Consider the following 23,087-nt stretch of genomic DNA (forward strand, 5'->3'; position numbering starts at 1 on the left):
TAGTCTCTCTTGAGTCTACTAATAAGCTGTGGAGAATATAAACTAGATTCACAGTTTCAAACAAGATAGAAGTTAGCACAGACCCCTGATGCTGCCTCGTAATCTGGTCCCACCCCAGCACTGCCATGCCTCGAGGTAGCAAAGAGATTGGTGATATGAACCATGTTCAGAGATCAACAAGAGGGTACAAGGTGCTCTCCTCCTGTTGGACGTTGCTCAGGCCTGGGGTAAGAGCACAGGGGGTCACAGATGAGAGGTGGGTTCAAAAGATCTCACATGGGTTATCTTTCCCTCTGAATTCAGTGAAAGAAATCTGCAGTGCTAACCCACAGCAAAAGCATATGATCAGGACAATGGAGAAACCCATTGCTCTGTCTTGCAGGAATAACTCATGCACTAAAGCCTAAGTAAGCAGTGCCCCCAACAGCAACAACAGCACTGAAACTGGTGCTTTCAACAGAAATATGGAGATGCTGAAGTGAAAAACAAGAAACTTGTTTAACTTTCCCATTTCTTTGGGGTAGGTAGATAAGAGTGCAATGTAGTGGGTACCTGTTCTACCTATGACCTTGAAATACCAGCCCCTGGGGCGTGGCCTCCTGGCTACCCTTAAGATCTGAGAGGCATGTACGCCGGCTCTCTGTTCTCCTTCGTGGACTTGGATGGTGGGTACTGGCTCAGGCAGAGAAGCAGCATGGGACAGACCATCCGCCTTCCAGGACCCTACGACAGAATTGCTTTATCTTGTTTTGTGAGTTGTTCTTCCCCCAAAATAATTCCTAAATAAATAGTTTCTTTATCAATATCTGTGGATTATCTGCAATAGTCCAAGATTCAAAGATTAATAACATTTAAATTTAGATAGAAAAATGAACATAACTATTGATCTTGTAAGATAGAATTATCAAATATTAAAAAACGAACCTTAAAATTGTAAAGTTACTGTGACAGTTTTAATTGTCAACTTGAAATAATCTAGAATCACCTGGGAGAAGGGCCTCTGAGAATGTCTGGAAGGGACTATCTTAATTATATCAATTACAGTGGGAGGGAAGACCTGTCCATATGGGTGGCACCATTCCCTTTGCTTAAGATCCTGGATTGTATAAAAATAAAATGAAGGAGAACTTGGTAGTTCTTTATGGATCATGTGACCAGTCCTCACAATCTCCTGCCTCTGTGACTCCCCTGCAATGTGGCTGTAACTTGGGACTGTAAACCAAACTCTTCCTCCCTTAAATTGTGGTTGTCAGGGTATTTTTTTTTAACAGCAAGAGGAAATTAAACCAAGACATTACCTTAAAAGCATTAAGATTATCCTGCAGAAGATCAGAGATCAAGGAAAAACACACAGTGAAAACTAAACAAGAGCAAAGACACATAAATGAGCTCCTGTTTTACAGTTTTTACAATAAGTGAACGTGGGTTAGATTCAAATACAGAGACCCTCGGATTGATGACGAAGTGTGTCTCTACACTCTATAATTCAGAAGAATACACTGAGCCCACAGCTGACAATAAGATAATAAGAAAAGTATAAGAGGAAAATATAAACTAATAGAAATCAGACAAAAAAAAGAATTACCTTTCAGGGCAGCGCTACATGGCTGAGGGGCACGAGGAAGAAGAAGTGGATGCCTGAGCCTCTGTGTTTACTAAGATGACATTCACAGGAACACTGTGAGGTGTGTGTGTGTGTGTGTGTGTGTGTGTGTGTGTGTGTGTGTGTGTGTGTGTGTTTGAAATAACCAACATCATAGTTAATATACTTTCTGGCTTCATTGCTATCAATTCATTGCTATTGGAAGTCAAAAAGGAAAAAGAAAAAGAAATAAAAAGAAAATTCTTTGAGATATTCATGTCTCACAACTGAAAATATCTATTTAAACCTTTGTTTCAAGAACAAATAATAAGGCTGGTGATAGACAATTTCTGACCTTGACAATGAAAGTGTTAAGTGCTGGAATGTATAGTACAGTAAATTAATTAGTTAATTACTAATTAACTAATTATTTAGTTACTAATTAATTAGTTAAGATAATGCTCTGAAGGAAACTGCAGAACTGAATTGACTTGCCAAAAAAGTAGCAGTGAATGGACTGGGAGACGGCCCAGTGGATGGAGCGCTGTGGCAGGAGCCTGAGAACCTCGGCTTCGAGTCTCAGCATCCATGTGCAACCCTGGCACCCCCACAGGTACCTGTCCCCAGCTCTGCATGAAGTGGTATCAGAGGAATCTCAGGCTCTTCAGGCTGCCAGTAATGCCAACTCTAAGGAGAGACCCTGTCTCAGAGAAATAAAGTCGGCAGTGATAGTCTACAATAAATGGGGCAGGCAAGAGCCAAGTCGGCGGGACTCCTCCCTTCACGGAGCCCTGGAGAACAAAGAGAACTTGGAAAAGTCGACTCAAATTCTCTTTCACTTAAAAACAGACAGGCAGCCGGGCGGTGGTTGCGCACGCCTTTAATCCCAGCACTCGGGAGGCAGAGCCAGGCGAATCGCTGTGAGTTCGAGGCCAGCCTGGGCTACCAAGTGAGTCCCAGGAAAGGCGCAAAACTACACAGAGAAACCCTGTCTCGAAAAACCAAAAAAAAAAAAAAAAAAAAAAAACCAGACAGGCAACAAATAAACACCTCAGATTCTTAATACAGAACCCGAACTTACTCTTGCAGGAAGCCTGTGGTGAAACTCTCTTCAAAATATCTTTATGCAAAATCTAGAGGTTTTATTTTGTGATCTTGGGTTTTTTGTACATTGATTTTTCACAAAATAAGAAGACTTGGTACCCATTTCTGCCTCCATATCTCTTATAACTCCGTATCCATTATAATCATTTTCAGTGTTGACACACTATGGCTCTCTAGGGGCTTGTAAAAGAAAGACCAGTATGACCTAAACTCGACATAAAAGCAGTTAAAACAAAGCAAGGTTTCAATCCCAGTATCCTGGAGGCAGAAGCAGGCAGATCCTCAGAACAAGTTCCAGGACTATACAAAGAAACCTTGTCTTGAAAAACTAAAACCAAACCAAACAAAACCCTCTGGAGGCTGGGTTCTTATTCTGGGGAGCCCCACCTGTTCCCCAGCCTCAGTGTGGAGCTCTATCAGGGTACACAAGCTTATTTCTTGTCTGTAGCTTCGATTGCCTATTGTCCAAAGGTAAGCCACCTACCTAAACCTAAGAATCTGAAGACGTTCATACTCAGGTCTTTAGAGGGATAGATACCTGGAGGAAACGAAGGGAACCTCGCCACCTGGTGGCACTCATGGTATGCCACAATAAGGTGGCTGGCCCCTTTTGGTCTGAAGACAAAAGCTTTTGTCCAGACACTTCTCCAAAACTGTAGAGCTGACCTCTCCTCTGGGATCACTGTCGCTTAAAACGCCATGCTTTGGCCAGGCCCTCCAGTCTGGTTAAGCTGGAATGGCAGTTTTGTCTTTATCCTTCAAGTCAGGAGGTTTGCTGGACTGGAACTCAACAAGGGATGGACAGTCCCTGCCCCCTCTGCCTGCATTTATTTCCTTTTCCAATAGATAAGTATTCGTGCCTTTTAAAAAAGGACTCACGATCGTCCACAAAGCCATCATTCTGGAATATTCTCTCCACTGTTGCTTCCGGCGTCATAAGCTTTAGATTTTAGCAGAGGAAAGAATATGTAGTCATGCTTCTTTAAACAAGTCATGGAGTTTAATGTTGCCCATGAATTGAATCTTTGAACATCTACTCATGAGTGCCTGGGTATGTTGCCTTCTTAAATATTTAATTTCTAAATCACAGCATTTGATGTTTTGGTAAATATGTGTCCTCCAGGCTGCCTGCTAATTACTTGAGGAAATTAAAATGCACACACTAAAAGATCCCTGGGCACCATTCCAAGATTCTAATCTTGTTGGTTTGTGGTTGAATCCAGGCATGAACATTATAAAATTCTCCCCAGGAGACTCTGGGGCAGAGTGACCCTGGGGACCGTGACTTGCGGACCATATGGAAACAGCAAACGAGGAATGACTGTGTTCAACATAAAAAGCAGAACTCAGAGACTGTTTCACTTGCCAGCCCAACAAACAAGAGGGGGGCTGTGCATTTTCCCTTTGATGGAGATTTTAATTTTTGGGCAAGTGCCTTTTCCTTCCACCTTGAGTTTTCAAATTTTCTCCATTATTATTTCTTTATATTATTAACTTTACCTATATGGCTACTTATTAATTATATTATTAATTTGTCAATTAACATTAACATACTTAATGTTGACATTCATTACATACAGTACTTTATTAAGTAGTAGGGGTATAATTTTAGGCAAGACTGACTGTGTTTTGCTATTACAATGCTTGTATTCTAACAAGAGGAGGCAAACTTTAAAATGGTAGATGTGAAGTCCATTTGCTGGTTTGTAGAGGCTTGACTGGAGTCATGAAAAGAAAAGCTGTCAGAAGTGACAACTATCCATAACCTTAAATTCAAATTAGCTTTAAAAGAAGACATGTTTATTTTATGCGTACGGATTTTTGTCTGAATGTCTGTCTGTGCACACGCGCATGCATTGCCTGCAGAGGTATCAGATCCCTCGGAACTCAAGTTAGGGTTGTTAGCGGTCATGTGGATGCTGAGACTTGAACCTGGGTCCTCGGGAAGAGCGACCAGTGCTTTTTACACCTGAGCCATCTTCCCAGCCCCAAGTAGGCCTAAAAAAACCAAACAAACAAAAACCCTGTTTCGTTAAAACACATCACATGTGTTGGTTTTAGTCAGTTTTGTGTTACTGTAATGAAACTCCAGGCAGAGACACCTTAAAAAGACCATCTGAAACACGGCCTACACCTAAGGTTCAGGAAACATGTTGGGAGAGGTGGGTGGAAGCTTACGGACAACACAAGCATGTTGAAACTAGTTCAAACTCGTTCCTGAGACTCAAGAAGAATTCTTATCTGAATGTAGTTGGCTTTTTTTTCCTTTTTGGGGACCCACCACTCAGCTCCCAAATAAATACATGGAGACTTATTCTTACTTATGAATGCCTGGCTTTAGCTAGGCTTGTTTCCAGCCAGCTTTTCTAACTTAAATTGTCCTGGGCTTTTTACCTTTCTTTATTCTATATGTCTTTCTTCCCTTCCTACTCTGTGGCTGGCTGAGTGGATGGGTGGCTCCTGGTGTCCTCCTCTCCTTCTCCTTTTCTTGTTCTTTGTTCTTCTCCTATTTGTTCTCTCTGCCTGGAAGTCCTGCCTATCACTCTTGGCCATTCAGCTCTTTATTAGACCATAGGCAAACACAGTAACACAGCTGTATAGAGTTAAATAAATACATCACAAAACATATCTTTGCATCATTAGATATTTCACAGCATAAATGAATGTAACACATCTCAAATTAATATTCCACAACATCTGAATGTTGCATACTTTCAAATTATAGGGGCACAAAGTTCAGAAAAGGAAAGAATGGAGACTGGGACGGCTCAGTTGTCGAGTGGCTGCTGTTTCACCCAGCCTGGCATACTCCATGAGGGAGGAGAGAGACGACACTACATATTGGTTTGAGGTCAGCCTGGGATACATGATACCCTGTCTCAAAAGCGAAGGAGGACTGGGAGCGTGCCGTGAAGGGAAGAGCCCAGGGAGCGTGCCATGAAGGGAAGAGCCCAAATAAGACTAGGTCCATTTTCCACAGTTTAACTACCTCCCAAGCAGCTATTCAAATTCTGAATCTGTGTAGTAGACAAACCCCTATGACCTAATCCTCTCGGGAAATGCCCTCAGGAGACACACCTAGGGGTGTGCTCTGTTAATCTTCACGGTAAAGATTAGTCACCACTGTCAGCGAGGCTGCAGAAGCTACAACTTCTGGAGACCGGTCCACCTTGCAGCTCTGATGTGTTTCTCAAGAGTGGATCCAATTGTTCTCTTCCCTACAAAAGTCTGTTTCTCAGCTCTCAGCATCCTTAATTGCTTGTAGCTGTTAGTGTAGAGTTGAGGCCTCCTGGGCTTCCCATCCACGTTAGCATGTCTGTTGTTGTCCTGGTTCAGCTCAAGGGTGACTCTAAACAAGTAATGCTAAACAGACAGAGAATTGTGCGTGCGTGCGTGCGTGCGTGCGTGCGTGCGTGCGTGTGTGTGTGTGTGTGTGTGTGTGTGTGTAATAATAGTAATTAATGAAAAAAGAGGCCATGAAGTTGAAGAACAGTATGGAAGGATTTATGGGATGGAAGGGTTTGGAGGGAGGAAATGATATTATAATCTCAAAAAATAAAAGAAACAATTTTATAAAAGAATGTATCCATGGTCTTTCTTCTGGAAACTTCCCAAAGACTAGAATCAGGGGTGTCCAAACTACTGGCTTCTCTGGACCTCACTGGGTCAAGAGAATTTTCTCGAGCCATACATTAAATTTCAGAGGTGTCCAACCTTTGTTACTTGTGGATTTTGAGCCATGAACACATGTATTTTGTATGATGATGGGACACAATGTTGTTATCACAGAGTTCACACTTGAGAACCACATAATAAGTTACCATAGAAAACAGTTACACACACACACACACACACACACACACACAAATCTCCTAATGGTCCAGGTGAGAGATTCTGTGATTTTTTTTCAACATAATATTTTTATTGATTATTTACTGATTATTTGGACATTTTGCATAAATGTAACATAACCGTAGTCACACTCACTTCCAGTCCTCTCAGGCCCACCTCCACTCTTGTGAATTCCCTCCTAAAAGTCCAGCTTGTGTTCCCATACACTCACTGCAGTACGGTCAAACTCCCAGGCCAGCCCCTTAAAGAGAACCGAGTCCCTCTCTACTCACGCCCGACAGAAGCCATCCGTGTGGAGAGCCACACTTCAGCATCCATATCACAACTTTTCAGAGTTGGCTTTGACGGCCGGGCGGTGGTGGCGCATGCCTTTAATCCCAGCACTCGGGAGGCAGAGGCAGGCGGATCTTTGTGAGTTCCAGGCCAGCCTGGGCTACAGAGCGAGATCCAGGACAGGCGCCAAGCTACACAGAGAAACCCTGTCTCGAAAAACCAAAAAAAAAAAAAAAAAAAAAAAAGAGTTGTCTTCGATGACTTCCTGTCTAGGCTGCTACTTTTTGGGGATTGGAAGGGGCCTGGAGGTAGAGGTTGTCACAGAAGCCTATTACGTCTCTCAAAACTGAGTTCCACGTGGGACCTGGCAACAATATAAACCACAGACATCAACCTAGATGACTGGACATTTAGGGCTGTGTGTGATCGCTGCAGGTCATTTAGTTAATTAAAAAGGCTCCAAAAAAACTGGCTTCTTGGTCCAGGTCCACCAAATTCTCATTTGTCACAGAAACAAAAATCCTGTCATTTTCTTTAAGCTCAAACAGCCCCCCTTGATAGATGGAATAGAGTCCGTATTCTGCATCTCTGGACCAACAGCTGTTTCTGGCACTCTTCATGAGCATTATGGGGTCTGGGTAGGTGGTGTATTTGTAGATGTACTGTACCATTTGTTTGTTTCTCCCTCTGTCCTTTGAGACTGCCTTGGGAGTGTCTTCAACCTCTTTAAACCGGAAGTAAGTCTGGGAATAGATGTAATAAAGGCCCTCTTCCTGGATGACCAGCTCTCCATTTCTCAAATGTACATAGCTGAGGAATGAATGCCCTTTCTTCGATGACTCCCAGGATTCTATCTTCTGGCCCAAGATCTTTCCATCCTTGGAGACTGCATGAAAATGAGAAACAGTTTGCATCAAAGCGAGGAGATCCCTCACTGCTCAGCACAGTCAGCGTTCGTTCACCGAGCTTGCCAAGATGCCATCCAAAACCAACTGCCTACCATTTCAGTCTGACTCGGGTTACAAAGGCTGTTGTAATCACATCGAAACTGGAAGGCTCCTGTACCACTTGACCTGCGGTAAGAACCTCACCTTTCAGTCCTCCATTGGCCAGCTATGCCCCACCCCCACACGGCAAAGGCTGCCAGTCCGGTGGTTCAAAAGTGTCCCTGTGGTGGGAGATCCTAGTGCCTTGTGGTGAAAACAAATGCTGTGAATTTGAACTTTTGAGGAGAAGGAAGAATTGATACAAATGGAGAGGGAGGGAGGGAGAGAGAGAGAGAGAGAGAGAGAGAGAGAGAGAGAGAGAGAGAGAGAGAGAGAGAGAGAGAGAGAGAGAATTACTTTAAAGTTGAAGAAAAATCCTAGGTATAGTACTGCCTGCCATCCCAGCCCTTGGGGGCCTGAGACAGAAGGATCCGGAGTTCAAAGCCAAGAGGGGGAGAAAGAGAACCAGGCAGCCCCACCAGCAGCAGTGAAAGCCGCCCAAAGGGAGTCTGGAGCAATGTTCTCTCAGGCCCACTTTTCCCAGCTACGGCAGGAGAGTTACCATGTGTGTCATTTTGTTTCTCAAAACAGTCATCTGATACTTGATCATTATTGAGCACTTACAGTCATAGAAATATTTCAGATAAAAGTTAAAACTAAACTACTTTGGACAATTCTAGCCTCACAAATGCTAGATGTTGTCCACACACCAACCCAGCTGGCAGCCCCAGCCCCGCCCCTGCCAACCCCAGCCCCGCCCCCGCCAACCCCAGCCCCGCCCCTGCCAGCCCCAGCCCCGCCCCCGCCAACCCCAGCCCCGCCCCTGCCAGCCCCAGCTCCACTCCCTCAGGATCTTACTTGGAATTAAGGCTGAGCTGCTTTTCCGAGTCATCCCAGTAATGTGAGCCGCCACTCTCTGAGGTTTTCCACCTCTGGGTGGGAAATTAATACTTCGCTGCTTTTCTAAAAGACACAAGACAGAGAAACATCAACACTTGTCAAAATAGCTCTCAAATACACTGCCCTGCTCACACCGCTGTGTTGACCAGGGGTCTCGAACACAGGGCCTCCCTCCTCAAACTGACCCTATAGTTTCTTAAAACAGCCCACATAGTGGGGCTGGAGAGGCTGCTCGGAGCGAAGTCCACTGACCTGGGTTTGAGCCCACCACCCGCATGGCAGCTCACAACTGTCTGTAACTCCAGTTCTGGGGCAAACATGAGGATCTGAGTTTGGATTCTCAGCAGCCACCTAAAGACCCAGACACTGCCACGTGCCTGTGTCCTGAGGTAAGAGCATCGGGGAGGAGTGAATGGAGACAGGGTCACTAGGGTTGTCTGGCTGCCAGCCAGCCAACGGTCTCTCTGTGAGAGACATATCTAAAGGGAACAGGCAGAAACTTAGAGAAGGACTCGTGACAGCCTCTTCTGGCTTCCCAAAGCAGGCACACACACCTGCACACACACCTGCACACACATCTGCACACACACCTGCACACACACCTGCACACACATCTGCACACACATAATAGAAATCCTATACCGTCATGTCTTTTAAAACTTAGCTTCAGAACCCCATTTCTGCTTACATTTAGTTAAGATAAATCATATTCTATCAACACACAAATATTGGCAAGGACAAGAAATTATACCACACAGAGCTATATAGATTCCACTGAGTCCTCAAGGAACTTGCTATATTTTATGAAGCTATCAGAAAATAAAATGATTATCCTGCTGGTCCCCCCCCTCCCCTCCTGCTGGTCCTCCCTCTTTGCAAACAGTCCTCCCTCTACTTACATGTCTTCCTATTGGTGTATATTAACTGTATAAAGTAATGAGTTTCATTATGATACTTATATTAAGTGATATAACTTAATGTTTATTAGAGAAAATTAGTAAGGAGCACAATGTGGGTCACATGGTCTGGTAAATACAGTGTTATCCCAGTCCTGTGTTGTAATATAGATGCTTCAATCACACTTTCTACAAAAACGTATCCAGGCAAGTGAAACAATATCCTGAAAACACTCCTGTTAACAGTTTACCAAATCTTATGACCTAAGCTCCCCCGGAATATTTTAGGGTTCTCATATACTGAATAGCACTAAAACCACAGGAACCAATTTCCAATTACCAAAGTATTAGGTCTCAAAGCAGCATCTTCCAAAGTTCTTACAGTAGCTGCTTTGGGACTCTGGCCACTCTGAGTAAATGCTAGCTGCTCAGCCTTGGAAGATAATTTTGCTAAGAAAGTTCTTTGTTGTTGTTGTTGTTTTGATTTTTGGTTTTTTGGTACAAGATTACTCTATGTAGCCCTGGCTGTCCTGGAACTCGCACTGTAGACCAGGCTGGGCTAATATTCAAGAAAGAAAGCTTCACAACGACAAGAACTTCCTTTTTCTGTTATTTTTACTGTGCCTGGCTAATAGCGAGGGATCCAATACCTGTTGGATGCGTAAGTTCCACATAGATTTCTCTTAAGCCCTAAGATACAACATTATTTAAAATATGTATCATCTGGCTACAATCATATTGACTCAACAATGATAAACAGGTTTGAAACACACGTTACTGTTTTAGAGAGGTCAAGGGCTTAAACGGGAAAGTTAGCTGTTTGGAACTCGGCTGCTGGAAACCCTATCTTCATCCAAGAAGTCTGTAGTAGTTTTCAGGATTCACTCCGGAAACCACATTCTCAACATCTCAGCCGAGAGTCAGGGCTAGAGGTACACGAAGAAAACCAAGACCAGGCAGACAGGATGAAGGGCCAGAGATCCAGCCAGCAGCCCTCCGGAAGCACTTCTGGTTCATCCCAGACTTGAGGTCTCTTAACTTGGTTCAGCTGGGCTCGCTCCTCCCGGCTCTGCGGGAGGCTCTCGGCTAGCTAGCTCACCTCCGCTCCCCGCTGGCTAGCTCACCTCAGCTCTGGCCTTGCTCACCTCAGCTCTGGCCTTGCTCACCTCTGCTCCCGGCTAGCTCACCTCCGCTCCCCGCTGGCTAGCTCACCTCAGCTCTGTCCTTGCTCACCTCTGCTCCCGGCTAGCTCACCTCCGCTCCGGGCTAGCTCACCTTCGCTCCCCGCTGGCTAGCTCACCTCCCGCTAACTCACCTCCGCTCCCGGCTAGCTCACCTCCGCTCCCGGCTGGCTCACCTCCGTCGCCTTCCTCCTCTCCCTCTCGAAGCTCTGCATACCTGAGAGCCACTGGGCTCCGCATTTAACATGTGTAGAAAATGTCTTGATTATATCCACTCCTCATTGCCCCTGACTGGTCCACTCTTCCCGGTGAGCCCCTCTTCCCGGGTGGTTTCCCTTCCTTTTCTCACCCCTGTCTATCTCTCTGTGTCTCTTCCTGTCTCTGTCGCTCTTGCTCTCTCCCTCTCAACCTGGTTTCCACACATGGGGGAAAAAAACCTGCGTTTTTTTCTGAGTTTGTTTTATTTTTGCTTAATACAGAGTCTCCGAATCCATCCGTTTTCCTGCAAATGACATAACTCTGTTCTTTATGTGAAGAGTACACTGTGTACATGTGACAATTCTCTTTCTCCATCCACTGATGTGCACCAAGGCTGCTTTGGTGACTTGACTATAGTGAATAGTGCAGCAGTAGACGACATCGATGTGCAGGGATCATTACTGTAGACAGATTTGAGTCCTTTGGGTGTATTTTCAGGAATGGTATAGCTGGTTGTGCAGATGCTCTATTTTTAGATTTTTGAGACCCCTCCATCCTCATTTCCACAGTAGATGGACAAATTTCATTCCTACCAACAGTGGATCTCCCTGACACTCTCAGTGTTTATTATTTTTATGATACCCATGATGACTGAGATGGGGGATGAGACCATGGGACATCTTTCTCTCTCCTTTCTTTGTGTGTGGTGTGTGTGTACACACGGAGGGCACATGTATCATGCACCCATGTGCAGAAGTCAGCAGAGGATGTCAGGTGTCTTGCTCTGTCTGATTCCCCACTTGGCAGCCTGGAGTCTTGCTGGCGCTGCTCATCTCTTTCCCTACAGTGCTAACAGATGCAGCCATATGTGTGGTCACGCCCAGCTCTGTGTGTGAGCGAACTCCTACCCTCTCATCTGCACAGCGGGCACGCTTACCTCTGAGCCATCTCTCCAACTCTCTCGAGAGACAGGGTCTCATATAGTTTAAGGTTACCTCACATTTCCTTTGTAGCTGTTAGCTTTTAGTTCCTGACCCTCTTCTTCCACGCCATATGTGCTGTGAGTACCCAGCTTCTCTTGGATTTTAAAGGCAATTTTGCTGGATATAGTAGTCTGTTTTAAGCATTGTATAAATGTGTGTGTGTGTGTGTGTGTGTGTGTGTGTGTGTGTGTGTGTGTTAGATATTAAACCTCTGTCCTATGCGAAGCTAGCAATGACTTCCTCCTACTTTGTAGGTTGTCCATCCCTTCAATAAACTCTATCCCTTGCTGTACAGAAGTGCTCTAATTTCATGAAGTCCTTTTTGTCAGTTGACAGCATCTTTGTGACCGGAGTCCTTTCCAGAAAGTCCATACTGGTGTCTGTACCTTCTTTTCTCTGATAGTTCCAGAATTTCAAGTTTTACATCAAGGTCTTCCATCCATTCTAAGCAGTTTGTCTAGTTCCATTCTTCTGTGTGTGGATATGTGCATTCTTTGGTGAAGAGACTTTTATCCACAGTGTATGTTTGGCCTCTTTGTCAAAAATCAAGTATCTGTCGCTCTGTGGGTTATGGCTGCTCTCTTTGTTCTATTGCAATGAGCTGCACATCTGTTTTGCATTATTGCCATGCTGGTTTGTTGTGATGGTTCTGTAGCATAACCAGAAATCACCACCAGCATCATTCTTTGTGCTCAGGATTGCTTTGGCTATCTGGGATCTTACATGCTTCAGAATGAATTTTAAGATCGTCTTTTCTGTGCTGTGAAGAATGCCATTAAGATTTGCAAAGATTTTCTTCACAATTATTTCAATGTGGTAGAAGAGAAGACAGTACATGGATAAAGTTGTATATAAAATACAATGAGACAATAATAAGAAATAATAAGATAATGGAAATAATAAGATGCAGGGGAACTTACTTAGAAATGTTCCGAGAAGAGAAATTTGTGGGCAAAAGAGCCATGAAGTAGTGAGAGGAACCCTGGCCAGGAAGGGAGAGCCAGATGGAAGGTTTGATAAGCCAGCCTGGGGAGGAAGCAATGAGAACTGGTGTGAAGAACGCCTGCTGGCCATGAGCAGGATGGTGAGCATGTGGTCTCCAGCCGAAACCACAGCTGAGACAGTGGGAGGTAGATAGGTGTCTGGGGAAGGAGTGACGCAGTGAGGGCCTTCAGGGTGAAGAAAAGCGTTGTGGTCAGAGGCAGAAAAGATGAGTAATTTTTGGAGGATTTTATCTATTTTATTTCCTGCCAAGTTCTAGGTAATACTTAACATGGTTTATTTCTAGCATATTAGAAAAAAATAATTAAATAAGTTAAGAAATTGAAGTAAAAGGAAACTTCATATGGAAAAAAATAAGATAAAGAAAGAATAAAGTTCTGACCGTGAGTAGGCCATGAAGTTAATCCCAAACTCTCCAGTCCTCGGCACAAACAGAGAAAGAGAGTCAATAAGCAGTTAAGACAGTGGGCAGAGGTCCTAACTGGTAAGTATGGACGGGAGCAGAGAGGAGAGAGCTGTTCAGCTTGTGAAGCAGACACTAGCAAGTAGAAATAACAACAAAATGTTACTACCTGGAACTGTAGAAATGGTTTCCCCAAATGTCCTCAAAGTCACCTGCAAATGGCATGGAATAAAGCTTGTTAGTGCCGCTAAAACTTCAACGTGCTTCTAGGTTTTCTCTCTGACGTGGGATGGGATGTTTATACGGTGGTATCAATATAGAGCTTCTTTTACCCAAGCATAGGTATCTGTGGGGGATGCCATGACCAAAGGGTGGTCTGCAAGTTCTGATTGACACTTGCAGCAGATGAGAAGGAGGGGCATAGCTTCTGCCTCAGTCAGCCATATCTCCAAGGCATGATTCTCCATGAAGCTGATGATAACCATGTCCCGCCACTCAGTGTGGAGCGTGTGTGCATATATGTGTGTATGTACGTGTGAGCGCATGTGTGCGTGCGTGCGTGCGTGCGTGCGAGTGAGTGTGTGTGTGTGTGTGTGTGTGTGTGTGTGTGTGTGTGTGTGTGTGACAGAGCCCAGCATCTGGAAGTGACTAGCTAGATCTGAATTATAGGATGTAAGCAAGGCACAAGGCACTTGGTGCCCACAGATAGGATCACTCTATGAATGTCTGACTTGGCACCACCATGTTTTTCTCTACTTTAGATAATGTTAAGTTCATGCCCAAAGAAATAATACCTTGCTAAGCATCTCATGACTCCCCATTCCTTTGTGGTAACCAATGGAGAAAATCAGTACAAAGGGAACACCGAGCCTTTCCATGTGGGGAGCAGAGCTGGTTTGAGTCATTATACTTCTGTCACTCATTATACTTCAAGTCACTCTTGATGTCTGTGCTGTCACTGACACATCACTGCAAATGTCACAAACACATCAGCCGTGTACCTGTGCTCTCTGTCTCTCCCGTCTCTCTGTCTCTCCCTCTGCTTCAACCCCACCCCAGCTGTGAGCGTTCACTGGAGGACCCCACTGGCTCTGGAGAAGGGACAAGGAAACGGGTTTGAACATTCACCCATTTTTTTCTGTTTCTCTTTCTTTCTCTTATTCTAGCACAGGAAACAAGGAAGGAGGAGGGAAAGGAAAAGAAGGGAGAGAGACAGGAGAGGAAATGAAAGGGAGGTAGGGATGGAGAGAGGAAGAAAGCAAGAAACAGAGAAAGGATCATTCTACAATGACTACAAGCAGGTCAGGTGACCATGAGTCAAGACTTCGCTCTACAGCGCAGACACTAGACCCACTAACACCCCGGCCTCCAGACATTAGACCCACTAACACCCCGGCCTCCAGACACTAGACCCACTCACACCCCGGCCTCCAGACACTAGACCCACTAACACCCCGGCCTCCAGACACTAGACCCACTCACACCCCGGCCTCCAGACACTAGACCCACTAACACCCCATCCTCCAGACATTAGACCAACACCCCAGCCTCCAGACACTAGACCCACTCACGCCCCGGCCTCCAGACACTAGACCCACTCACACCCCGGCCTCCAGACACTAGACCAACACCCCAGCCTCCAGACACTAGACCCACTCACACCCCGGCCTCCAGACACTAGACCCACTCACACCCCAGCCTCCAGACACTAGACCCACTAACACCCCGGCCTCCAGACATTAGACCCACTCACACCCCGGCCTCCAGACACTAGACCCACTCACACCCCATCCTCCAGACATTAGACCAACACCCCAGCCTCCAGACACTAGACCCACTCACGCCCCGGCCTCCAGACACTAGACCCACTCACACCCCGGCCTCCAGACACTAGACCAACACCCCAGCCTCCAGACACTAGACCCACTCACACCCCGGCCTCCAGACACTAGACCCACTCACACCCCAGCCTCCAGACACTAGACCCACTAACACCCCGGCCTCCAGACACTAGACCCACTCACACCCCGGCCTCCAGACACTAGACCCACTAACACCCCGGCCTCCAGACACTAGACCCACTCACACCCCAGCCTCCAGACACTAGACCCACTCACGCCCCGGCCTCCAGACACTAGACCCACTCACACCCCAGCCTCCAGACATTAGACCCACTCACACCCCAGCTTCCAGATTAGTTCAAGTCTCTCTTCTTGATGGCCCACTGAACCCCTTAAGTCAAGGGCTTTGTAAGTCACATCCAGAGCTGTTCAAAGCCTGGGCTTTTCCTAGATCACATTAATCATCCATGGCGCCAAGTCTGGGAGTGCTCACAGAATGCCCAAGTGGAAAACCACTTAGAAGCCACATTCCAGGTGATGCCTGGACTCTACTGTGAATACTGCTCGAGTTACCCACTGAAGCCTGATCATCAAGACAATACTGTTTCCATGGAACGAACAATAGACTCCCCAAGGTTGTCTGGCATACAACCTCCTCCCACACTGGGAATTCCCACCATATCCTTAGATGGTGATGTCATGTATGAGGCCTCTTAGTTTGCAGAGTATTTTTAATATTTGTGCCTCCATCTGACCTTCTCAGAAAGGCAGAAGGCAAATATTTGTAAATGCCAGCTTCCTAAGAAGGAAGCAGGCAGAGAAGAAATTGATCTGACTTAATCTAAAAGTAAAATCAGCTAACCACATTCAGTGAACTGAACTGTTAGCCAACCTGAGCTTTCTGCCAGAGATGCCAGGGTAGCAACTTGCATCAACAAATGCATTTTTCTAACTTGTCATGTGTTGACAATGAATTGAGATAACCTCACCTCCAATTTCTCAAAGTATTCTTTTCATTCACACACAAAAAGCAAATGTGCATTTAATTCACAAAATCAGCCATGTGTGATGAGTAGAAAATACACCATTTGGCCTCTTTTGTCTTCTGAATAAAAGTAAATAAAAACAAACAAACAGAGAGACACCAGGCAACCTTAAACACACGTCGTCTGTGTGTGTGTTCCCATAACAAAACGCAAAGGCCCAGGAGGTGGCTGGCTAACGCAGCCATCTTTCTCTGCCATCTGATATCAGGTATTGCACCATGTTGGGGGAAATCACTTAAACCCTTTGGGGCTTGGTTTCTTCATTTGCAAAATACAGATTTCCAGACTTGAGGGTCTGAAAACTCTTTCCCCTCTGACCTCAAGTTCCTGCTGAGTACTTACCTCTTCAATAAGCTGATACAGTTCCCTCTTAGCCTGCAAGCAGTATCTGTTTTCTTCCTCAGTGGAGCCCCAGGAGTCCTCTTCCTCCTTTAACAAGCACGATATTCCACTTCTGGAGTATTTGTTCTGCAGCTGGGTGGAGACAGAATATAACTGTAATGAACACATCCTTTTTCCTTTCACCCATTTGGAAGCTAAAAAAAAAAAAAAAAAAAACAAAGTGATGAAAATTGACAGGAGTTGGGGTGCCATGAGTAGTTGTGGTTTAAATGAACATAGGCGTGCTGCCCATTGCCCATTGATATTAACTAAGCGGTTGGGTGTGGTACAAGGACTACAGGCATCCTGGCTCCCTGTGCTCTTCACTGCCCATCCCTAGCAGCCCTGTGTTGCTCTTGCTCTCCCTCACTTGCGCTTGTTTCTCTGTACCTTAGGTAATGACTAAGGTTTCTTACAGCTCTGGCATTGTGTGGAATGTCACACATTCCTCGAAAGCGGGAAACCTGCCTGTGTTCAAATCCACTTAAATGCCCAAGTTCCTGGACTCTAAGCACTGAAAACCTCTATGACAACCACAGATGACAGCTTAGATATTTTTATGACATTCACCACAGAAATTTCATAAAATTTGGAAAATTGAAAATGAGAGTCCCACCCTCTAGAGATCACAGTTGTCAGCTTTTGGGTGTTGGCCTTACTAGACATTTCTGTGCATAAGTATTGATTTCTGGACAAAAGAAACAGAAAGGAAGCCTCAGCCCCTGGTCCTCATTCACCTTCAGCACCTGCAGGTGCTGAACGAGTGCTGGTCACCGAATGCTGAATGACTAATGATGAGCACTTTGCTGTCTCCCTCCACATCCTTACTTCACCACATCCTTTTTTTTTTTTTTTTTTTGGTTTTTCAAGACAGGGTTTCTCTGTGTAGCTTTGCGCCTTTCCTGGAACTCACTTGGTAGCCCAGGCTGGCCTTGAACTCACAGAGATCCGCCTGCCTCTGCCTCCTGAGTGCTGGGATTAAAGGCGTGCGCCACCACCGCCCGGCCTCACCACATCCTTTCTACCTCAGGAAACATGCCCAAATGAAGAGATTCTAAGCTTTATTTGAAATTGCTGCAATTTTTTGGTCAGAGTTTTGAAAACCTTAATTATACAGACAACTATATGAGTCAACAGAGGATCAGGTCAATCTGAAAATAAGGTGAACTTGTAATGTGTGCAAATTGATGGAGCCACATGTGCAGAGAGACGCAGTCTCGCTCTGTTTATATTGTAAAGTTAGCACACTTTAGTGCGCTGCCTCAGAGCAGTAAACATAGCTGTGCTCCAATCTCTTATGTAAACTTAGAACTAAAGAATGAGTATAGGTACATCCTTTTTTTCCCTCAGATATATACAAACTTGGGGCCAGCAAGATAACTCAAAGGACCAAGGTATTTGTCATCCAACCTGAAGACCTGAGTTCAATCCCCAGGACCTACAAGGTACAAGGAGAAAATTAATTCTTCCAAGTTGTCCTCATGTGCCCCCTCATGTGACACACACACAACACATTACTAGCTAGCTAGTAATGAGCCTGAGCCATCAGCCAAGCATTTATAATTAATATAAGCCTCTGAGTGATTATTTAAAAGTGGCTGCAGGGTGGGGTGGGATGGAAAAAAGGCTCTGATTACATAATGTAAATAAGTAAATAAAAATAAATGTAATTTTAAAAAGCTTTTTAAAGAAAGAAATATACAAACTTAGAATGGGGAAACGACTCAGTCAGCACAGTGCTTGTCAGACATGCACGAGAACTTGAGTTCAGTCTCCAGAGCCCACATGATAAAGTCAGGCCTGGAGGCATAGGTCTGTAGTCCCCATTCTGGAGAGGAGGAGAGAGCTGGATTCCTGGGGTTGGCTGATGAGAGACTATGGGTGAGTTCCAAGTTAATCTGAGACAGTGTGTCAAAAAACCAAAGCAAAAAAAGGAGGAAGGAAAAGAAAAGAAAGAGGAAAATGTGGATGGTATTCGAGAAATATCAATAGAGGCTGTGCTCTGGCCTACAGTTATATGCATATGCACATGTGTATTTGCTGGCACACACACACACACACACACACACACACACACACACAGAGAGAGAGAGAGAGAGAGAGAGAGAGAGAGAGAGAGAGAGAGAGAGAGAGAAATTCTTATAAGCATGCCCTCTAGTAAAAAAAAGATCATTATAAACCATAATTTTCAAAATTATTTTCAAATAAAAGGAGAGTGCCTCAATTTGAAAAATTTCCAGCTGATTGGGATAATCAAATTCATATTCCCTAGGGTGTACAAACTGCATTGCCCCAACAGACCAGTGCTACTCTATAGATTTTGCTTAGTTCATTTTCCCTGAGACTCTTCCTTGGTCTTGCGCTTCCAAACAAGACACCAAGTTGGATGTAGCAGGGCATCCTGGGCAGGACAATGTGCAAATGTTCAGAGTCCATATGTGCCATGGTGGGCAGGGAAGAGCCATACCCGGCATCCACAGCCCTGGCACTAACCCTGCCCTGGCTCCAAAGCCCTGCCTAAGCTTTGCCAATTCATTTCTGTGCCGAGGGTTCTAGACAAGGAGTGTGGTGCCCATAGTCCCTTCCAGTTCTCAAAGTGGGCATAAGAAAGCTAAAGCTGGGTGGTTTATTCTCATCGGTTTCACACTCCTAGTCGTGGGGCTTTCTGTGACCGAGAAATGCACAGGGTGAAAGGACACTGACTCTCGTCCTCTGGACTCACACCTGTATTTGTATCTGGGTTACACTTGGCATAAAATCCAACTGCTTTCTTGTGAGCAGTTAAACTCAAGTAACTTCCTTATTACAGACCATTAGTCAAGACACACCTAATCCCAGGGAAAAGAATGGCTGAAAGCCAAACCATTGTGTTCTTACTTATTGTCAATACAGGCACTCCACAGGCCTAAACCCAAAACATATTTATTTAAAAAAACAAAAGTGTGTGTGTGTGTGTGTGTGTGTGTGTTCCCAAGAGTTATTCCCAGTACTGTCCCTCAAGAGCTATATACCTGCCTTTTTTGATGCAGGGTCTCTCACTGGGACCTGAAATTCACCAATCAGACTAGATCCCCCAAGGCAGCAAGACCCAGGAATTCTCCTACACCCTCCTCCAGCACTGGGACTACAGGTACATGCTGGGTAATGGGATTCAAACGCTGGTTCTCACACTTACACAGTAAACACTTCACTTTATGAGCCCCCCAAAACATATTTCAAATATCTGGTTACACATCCACCCCACCCTCAGCCTTGTGGCATTGAGAAATGTGATATTTCAAACTTCTGATTTTAGTTCAGATACATACTATTCTACCTGCCAGCATTTCAAAGTATGACTTTTCTATGTGAGGATTTTTCACTCACTTTAAAAACATTAAAAACAAAACAAAACAAAACAAAACAAAGGTGTGGGACCACAGGCCCCCCTCAAACAATGGGAAGATTGCCCTTGCTCTCAGTTGCGCACCACACTTGGTACTAAGACATGATTGCTGAAGACACCATGCATGTGGTCACAGGATGTGGAGAAGTCAAGCAGGTACTGAAGCTTTCTCACTGCTGGCCAGCTCTCACTGCTCACCTCACTGCTGACCAGTGCTCATGCTCACCTCACTGCTGACCAGCGCTCACTGCCCACCTCCCTGCAGACCAGTTCTCACTGCTCATCTCACTGCTGACCAGTGCTCATGCTCACCTCACTGCTGACCAGCGCTCACTGCTCACCTCACTGCTGACCAGCTCTCACTGCTGACCTCACTGCTGACCAGCGCTCACTGCTCACCTCACTGCTGACCAGCGCTCACTGCCCATCTCACTGCTGACCAGCTCTCACTGCTGATCTCACTGCTGACCAGCTCTCACTGCCCACCTCACTGCTGACCAGCTCTCACTGCCCATCTCACTGCTGACCAGCACTCACTGCCCATCTCACTGCTGACCAGCTCTCACTGCTCATCTCACTGCAGACCAGCGCTCACTGCTCACCTCACTGCTGACCAGCTCTCACTGCTCACCTCACTGCAGACCAGCTCTCATTGCTCATCTCACTGCTGACCAGCTCTCACTGCTCATCTCACTGCAGACCAGCGCTCACTGCTCACCTCACTGCTGACCAGCGCTCACTGCCCATCTCACTGCTGACCAGCTCTCACTGCTGATCTCACTGCTGACCAGCTCTCACTGCCCACCTCACTGCTGACCAGCTCTCACTGCCCATCTCACTGCTGACCAGCACTCACTGCCCATCTCACTGCTGACCAGCTCTCACTGCTCATCTCACTGCAGACCAGCGCTCACTGCTCACCTCACTGCTGACCAGCTCTCACTGCTCACCTCACTGCAGACCAGCTCTCATTGCTCATCTCACTGCTGACCAGCTCTCACTGCTCATCTCACTGCAGACCAGCGCTCACTGCTCACCTCACTGCTGACCAGCGCTCACTGCCCATCTCACTGCTGACCAGCTCTCACTGCTGATCTCACTGCTGACCAGCTCTCACTGCCCACCTCACTGCTGACCAGCTCTCACTGCCCATCTCACTGCTGACCAGCACTCACTGCCCATCTCACTGCTGACCAGCTCTCACTGCTCATCTCACTGCAGACCAGCACTCACTGCTCACCTCACTGCTGACCAGCTCTCACTGCTCACCTCACTGCAGACCAGCTCTCATTGCTCATCTCACTGCAGACCAGTGCTCATGCTCACCTCACTGCTGACCAGCGCTCACTGCTCACCTCCCTGCTGACCAGCGCTCACTGCTCACCTCACTGCAGACCAGCGCTCACTGCCCATCTCACTGCTGACCAGCTCTCACAGTGCCATAAGGTGCTATGCAGGCTGCTGGGAGAGGAAAGCATCACCAGTTTGATCTAGTTGTCAATCCTGCAAGCTACAATAACAAGTGGCCTGGCAAGCTCTGCCCATGGGTGCAGTCATGGTCCGAGTGTTATGGGGGAACCATCTTCTTCCTTATTAGAGGTAAGTCCCACTTTACAGGAGGAAAACTGGGCCTAGCCTATAAATCTAACAAAGAAGCCATGGCCAGGGAGGTCCTAGGTCCTAGGGACACTGCAATTGTTTTGCTAAATAAACATTGCATCCAACTGTTATCTAAATACATATTTCTGTATCCATAGGTTATTACAGCTCTCATTTCTCATCAGATATGCGTCCTCGTATGCAGGACAGCAGTTATTACAGAGATTCACAACTTGTCAAAGTGTGAAGAAGAGATATCCATGGAGCTCTCAGACATAAGTGGGCAGCCTCCATCCCTCCCTGGCCTCAGTGTTCAGGGAACTCCAGAGCAGGGGTCTTAGGACAGGTCAGCCAGCAGAAGGTTTGCTCTGTAAGTAGGGTGGCCCAAGTTAGGTCCCCAGAATCCAGGACTGAAGGGGAAAAATCAGAAAGATCCCAGGGGCTTGCCAAGTCAGGGAGTTCAAGGTTCAGTGAGAGACCCCTTCTCAGAAAAGTAAGGGGGGGAGACTGAGGAAGACAGCTGACTTTGACCTCACACTTCTACATTGCATGCTTCTCTCTCCTCTCTCCCTTCCTCCCCCTCTCCCTCCCCCTCCTTCTCCCCCTCCCTCTCTCTTCCCCCCCCTCTCTGCCTTTCTCCTTCCCTCTCTCCCTCTTTCTCTCTCCCCCTTCCTCTTTCTCTCTCCCTCTTCCTTCTCTTCCCCCTCTCTCTCCCTCTCTCCCTCTCTCTCTCTCCCCGCTGTCTTCTTCACTCTCTCCACCTCTCTCTCACACACAAGAAGGTACTCTAGAGCCTTTTGCAGAAATCATGTGTGTGTGGTGGCCATGCTAACTGATATCACCAAGTGCAGACACTTTGGAGGCTGCTGACAAGTCCCTCAGGAGTGCTGTTGCATCTACCGGCAGCTTCTGGAGCCTGTTCTCTAACTCCACCTGCTTGGGAGTCTTTCAAACTTGTGCTTTCATAAAGTCCTCTCCTCGTTAGTAGTTAGAGTCTATGACTGGAAAGGGCACGTTTTAATCCGCAGCTAAGATTTTAAAGAGGAGCAGGCTGAGAGGCAATGAGAGAGAGGAGCTGCTGAGAGCACATGGCTACTAACCTGCTTCATCTCATTGGTGAAGTACACGTAAGTCAAAGCCATAGACAGGGCTTGCAGGAGCACTTGCAGGAGCACCATGCAGATCACCATCATCCAAAAGAGCTGGCTTACGCTGGGGCTCTTCACGGTCCTCGTGGAGGGCATGGTCATGTCCAGGTCTGACCTCCCACAGCAGCGGTGCAGCCCAGCAGCAACTGGGAAGCCCTCAGCTCCCTGTAGTTTCTTTTCATTGTTGAGAGCAAAAGTGAAACTGAGTTTACCGCAAGGAGAGTTAATGGAAAAAAAACAAAACCAGACTGTATCTACCCAGCTCAGGAACTGAGGAAGGAAGGTCACTCAAAAATTCTCCCCAGTCACCCAATAAAAAACTGTGGC

At 46.1% G+C, this 23,087-nt stretch overlaps 1 protein-coding gene and 1 long non-coding RNA gene across 2 annotated transcripts; both read right to left on the reverse strand.

Moving 5' to 3' along the window:
- Positions 1-6,586: 6,586 nt before the first annotated feature.
- On the reverse strand, positions 6,587-22,934 carry Tnfsf10 (TNF superfamily member 10). The gene is made up of 5 exons (XM_076573972.1): positions 22,713-22,934; positions 16,590-16,721; positions 13,530-13,572; positions 8,656-8,760; positions 6,587-7,697 (listed from the first exon to the last, which is right to left on the reverse strand). Exons 1-5 carry the CDS (start codon positions 22,860-22,862, stop codon positions 7,252-7,254), a joined length of 876 nt encoding a protein of 291 aa, XP_076430087.1. The 5' UTR covers positions 22,863-22,934; the 3' UTR covers positions 6,587-7,251.
- LOC143273819 (uncharacterized) lies at positions 8,769-13,523 on the reverse strand. The gene is made up of 3 exons (XR_013052014.1): positions 10,848-13,523; positions 9,288-10,692; positions 8,769-9,251 (listed from the first exon to the last, which is right to left on the reverse strand). It is a non-coding gene; the product is annotated as an uncharacterized LOC143273819 (long non-coding RNA).
- Positions 22,935-23,087: the final 153 nt, after the last annotated feature.

Source organism: Peromyscus maniculatus, chromosome 6 (assembly GCF_049852395.1).
Source record: "Peromyscus maniculatus bairdii isolate BWxNUB_F1_BW_parent chromosome 6, HU_Pman_BW_mat_3.1, whole genome shotgun sequence".
Classification (NCBI taxonomy): domain Eukaryota; kingdom Metazoa; phylum Chordata; class Mammalia; order Rodentia; family Cricetidae; genus Peromyscus; species Peromyscus maniculatus.

What these genes read in the sequence shown, in the direction of transcription:
- Tnfsf10 (XM_076573972.1), bottom strand. Translation starts at nt 22,862, where the DNA reads ATGACCATGCCCTCCACGAGGACCGTGAAGAGCCCCAGCGTAAGCCAG. An exon ending in TGTATCAGCTTATTGAAGAG is followed by an intron (nt 13,573 to 16,589) that starts GTAAGTACTCAG and finishes TGCCATTTGCAG; the next exon opens with GTGACTTTGAGGACATTTGG. An exon ending in CAGCTCAGCCTTAATTCCAA is followed by an intron (nt 7,698 to 8,655) that starts GTAAGATCCTGA and finishes ATTTTCATGCAG; the next exon opens with TCTCCAAGGATGGAAAGATC.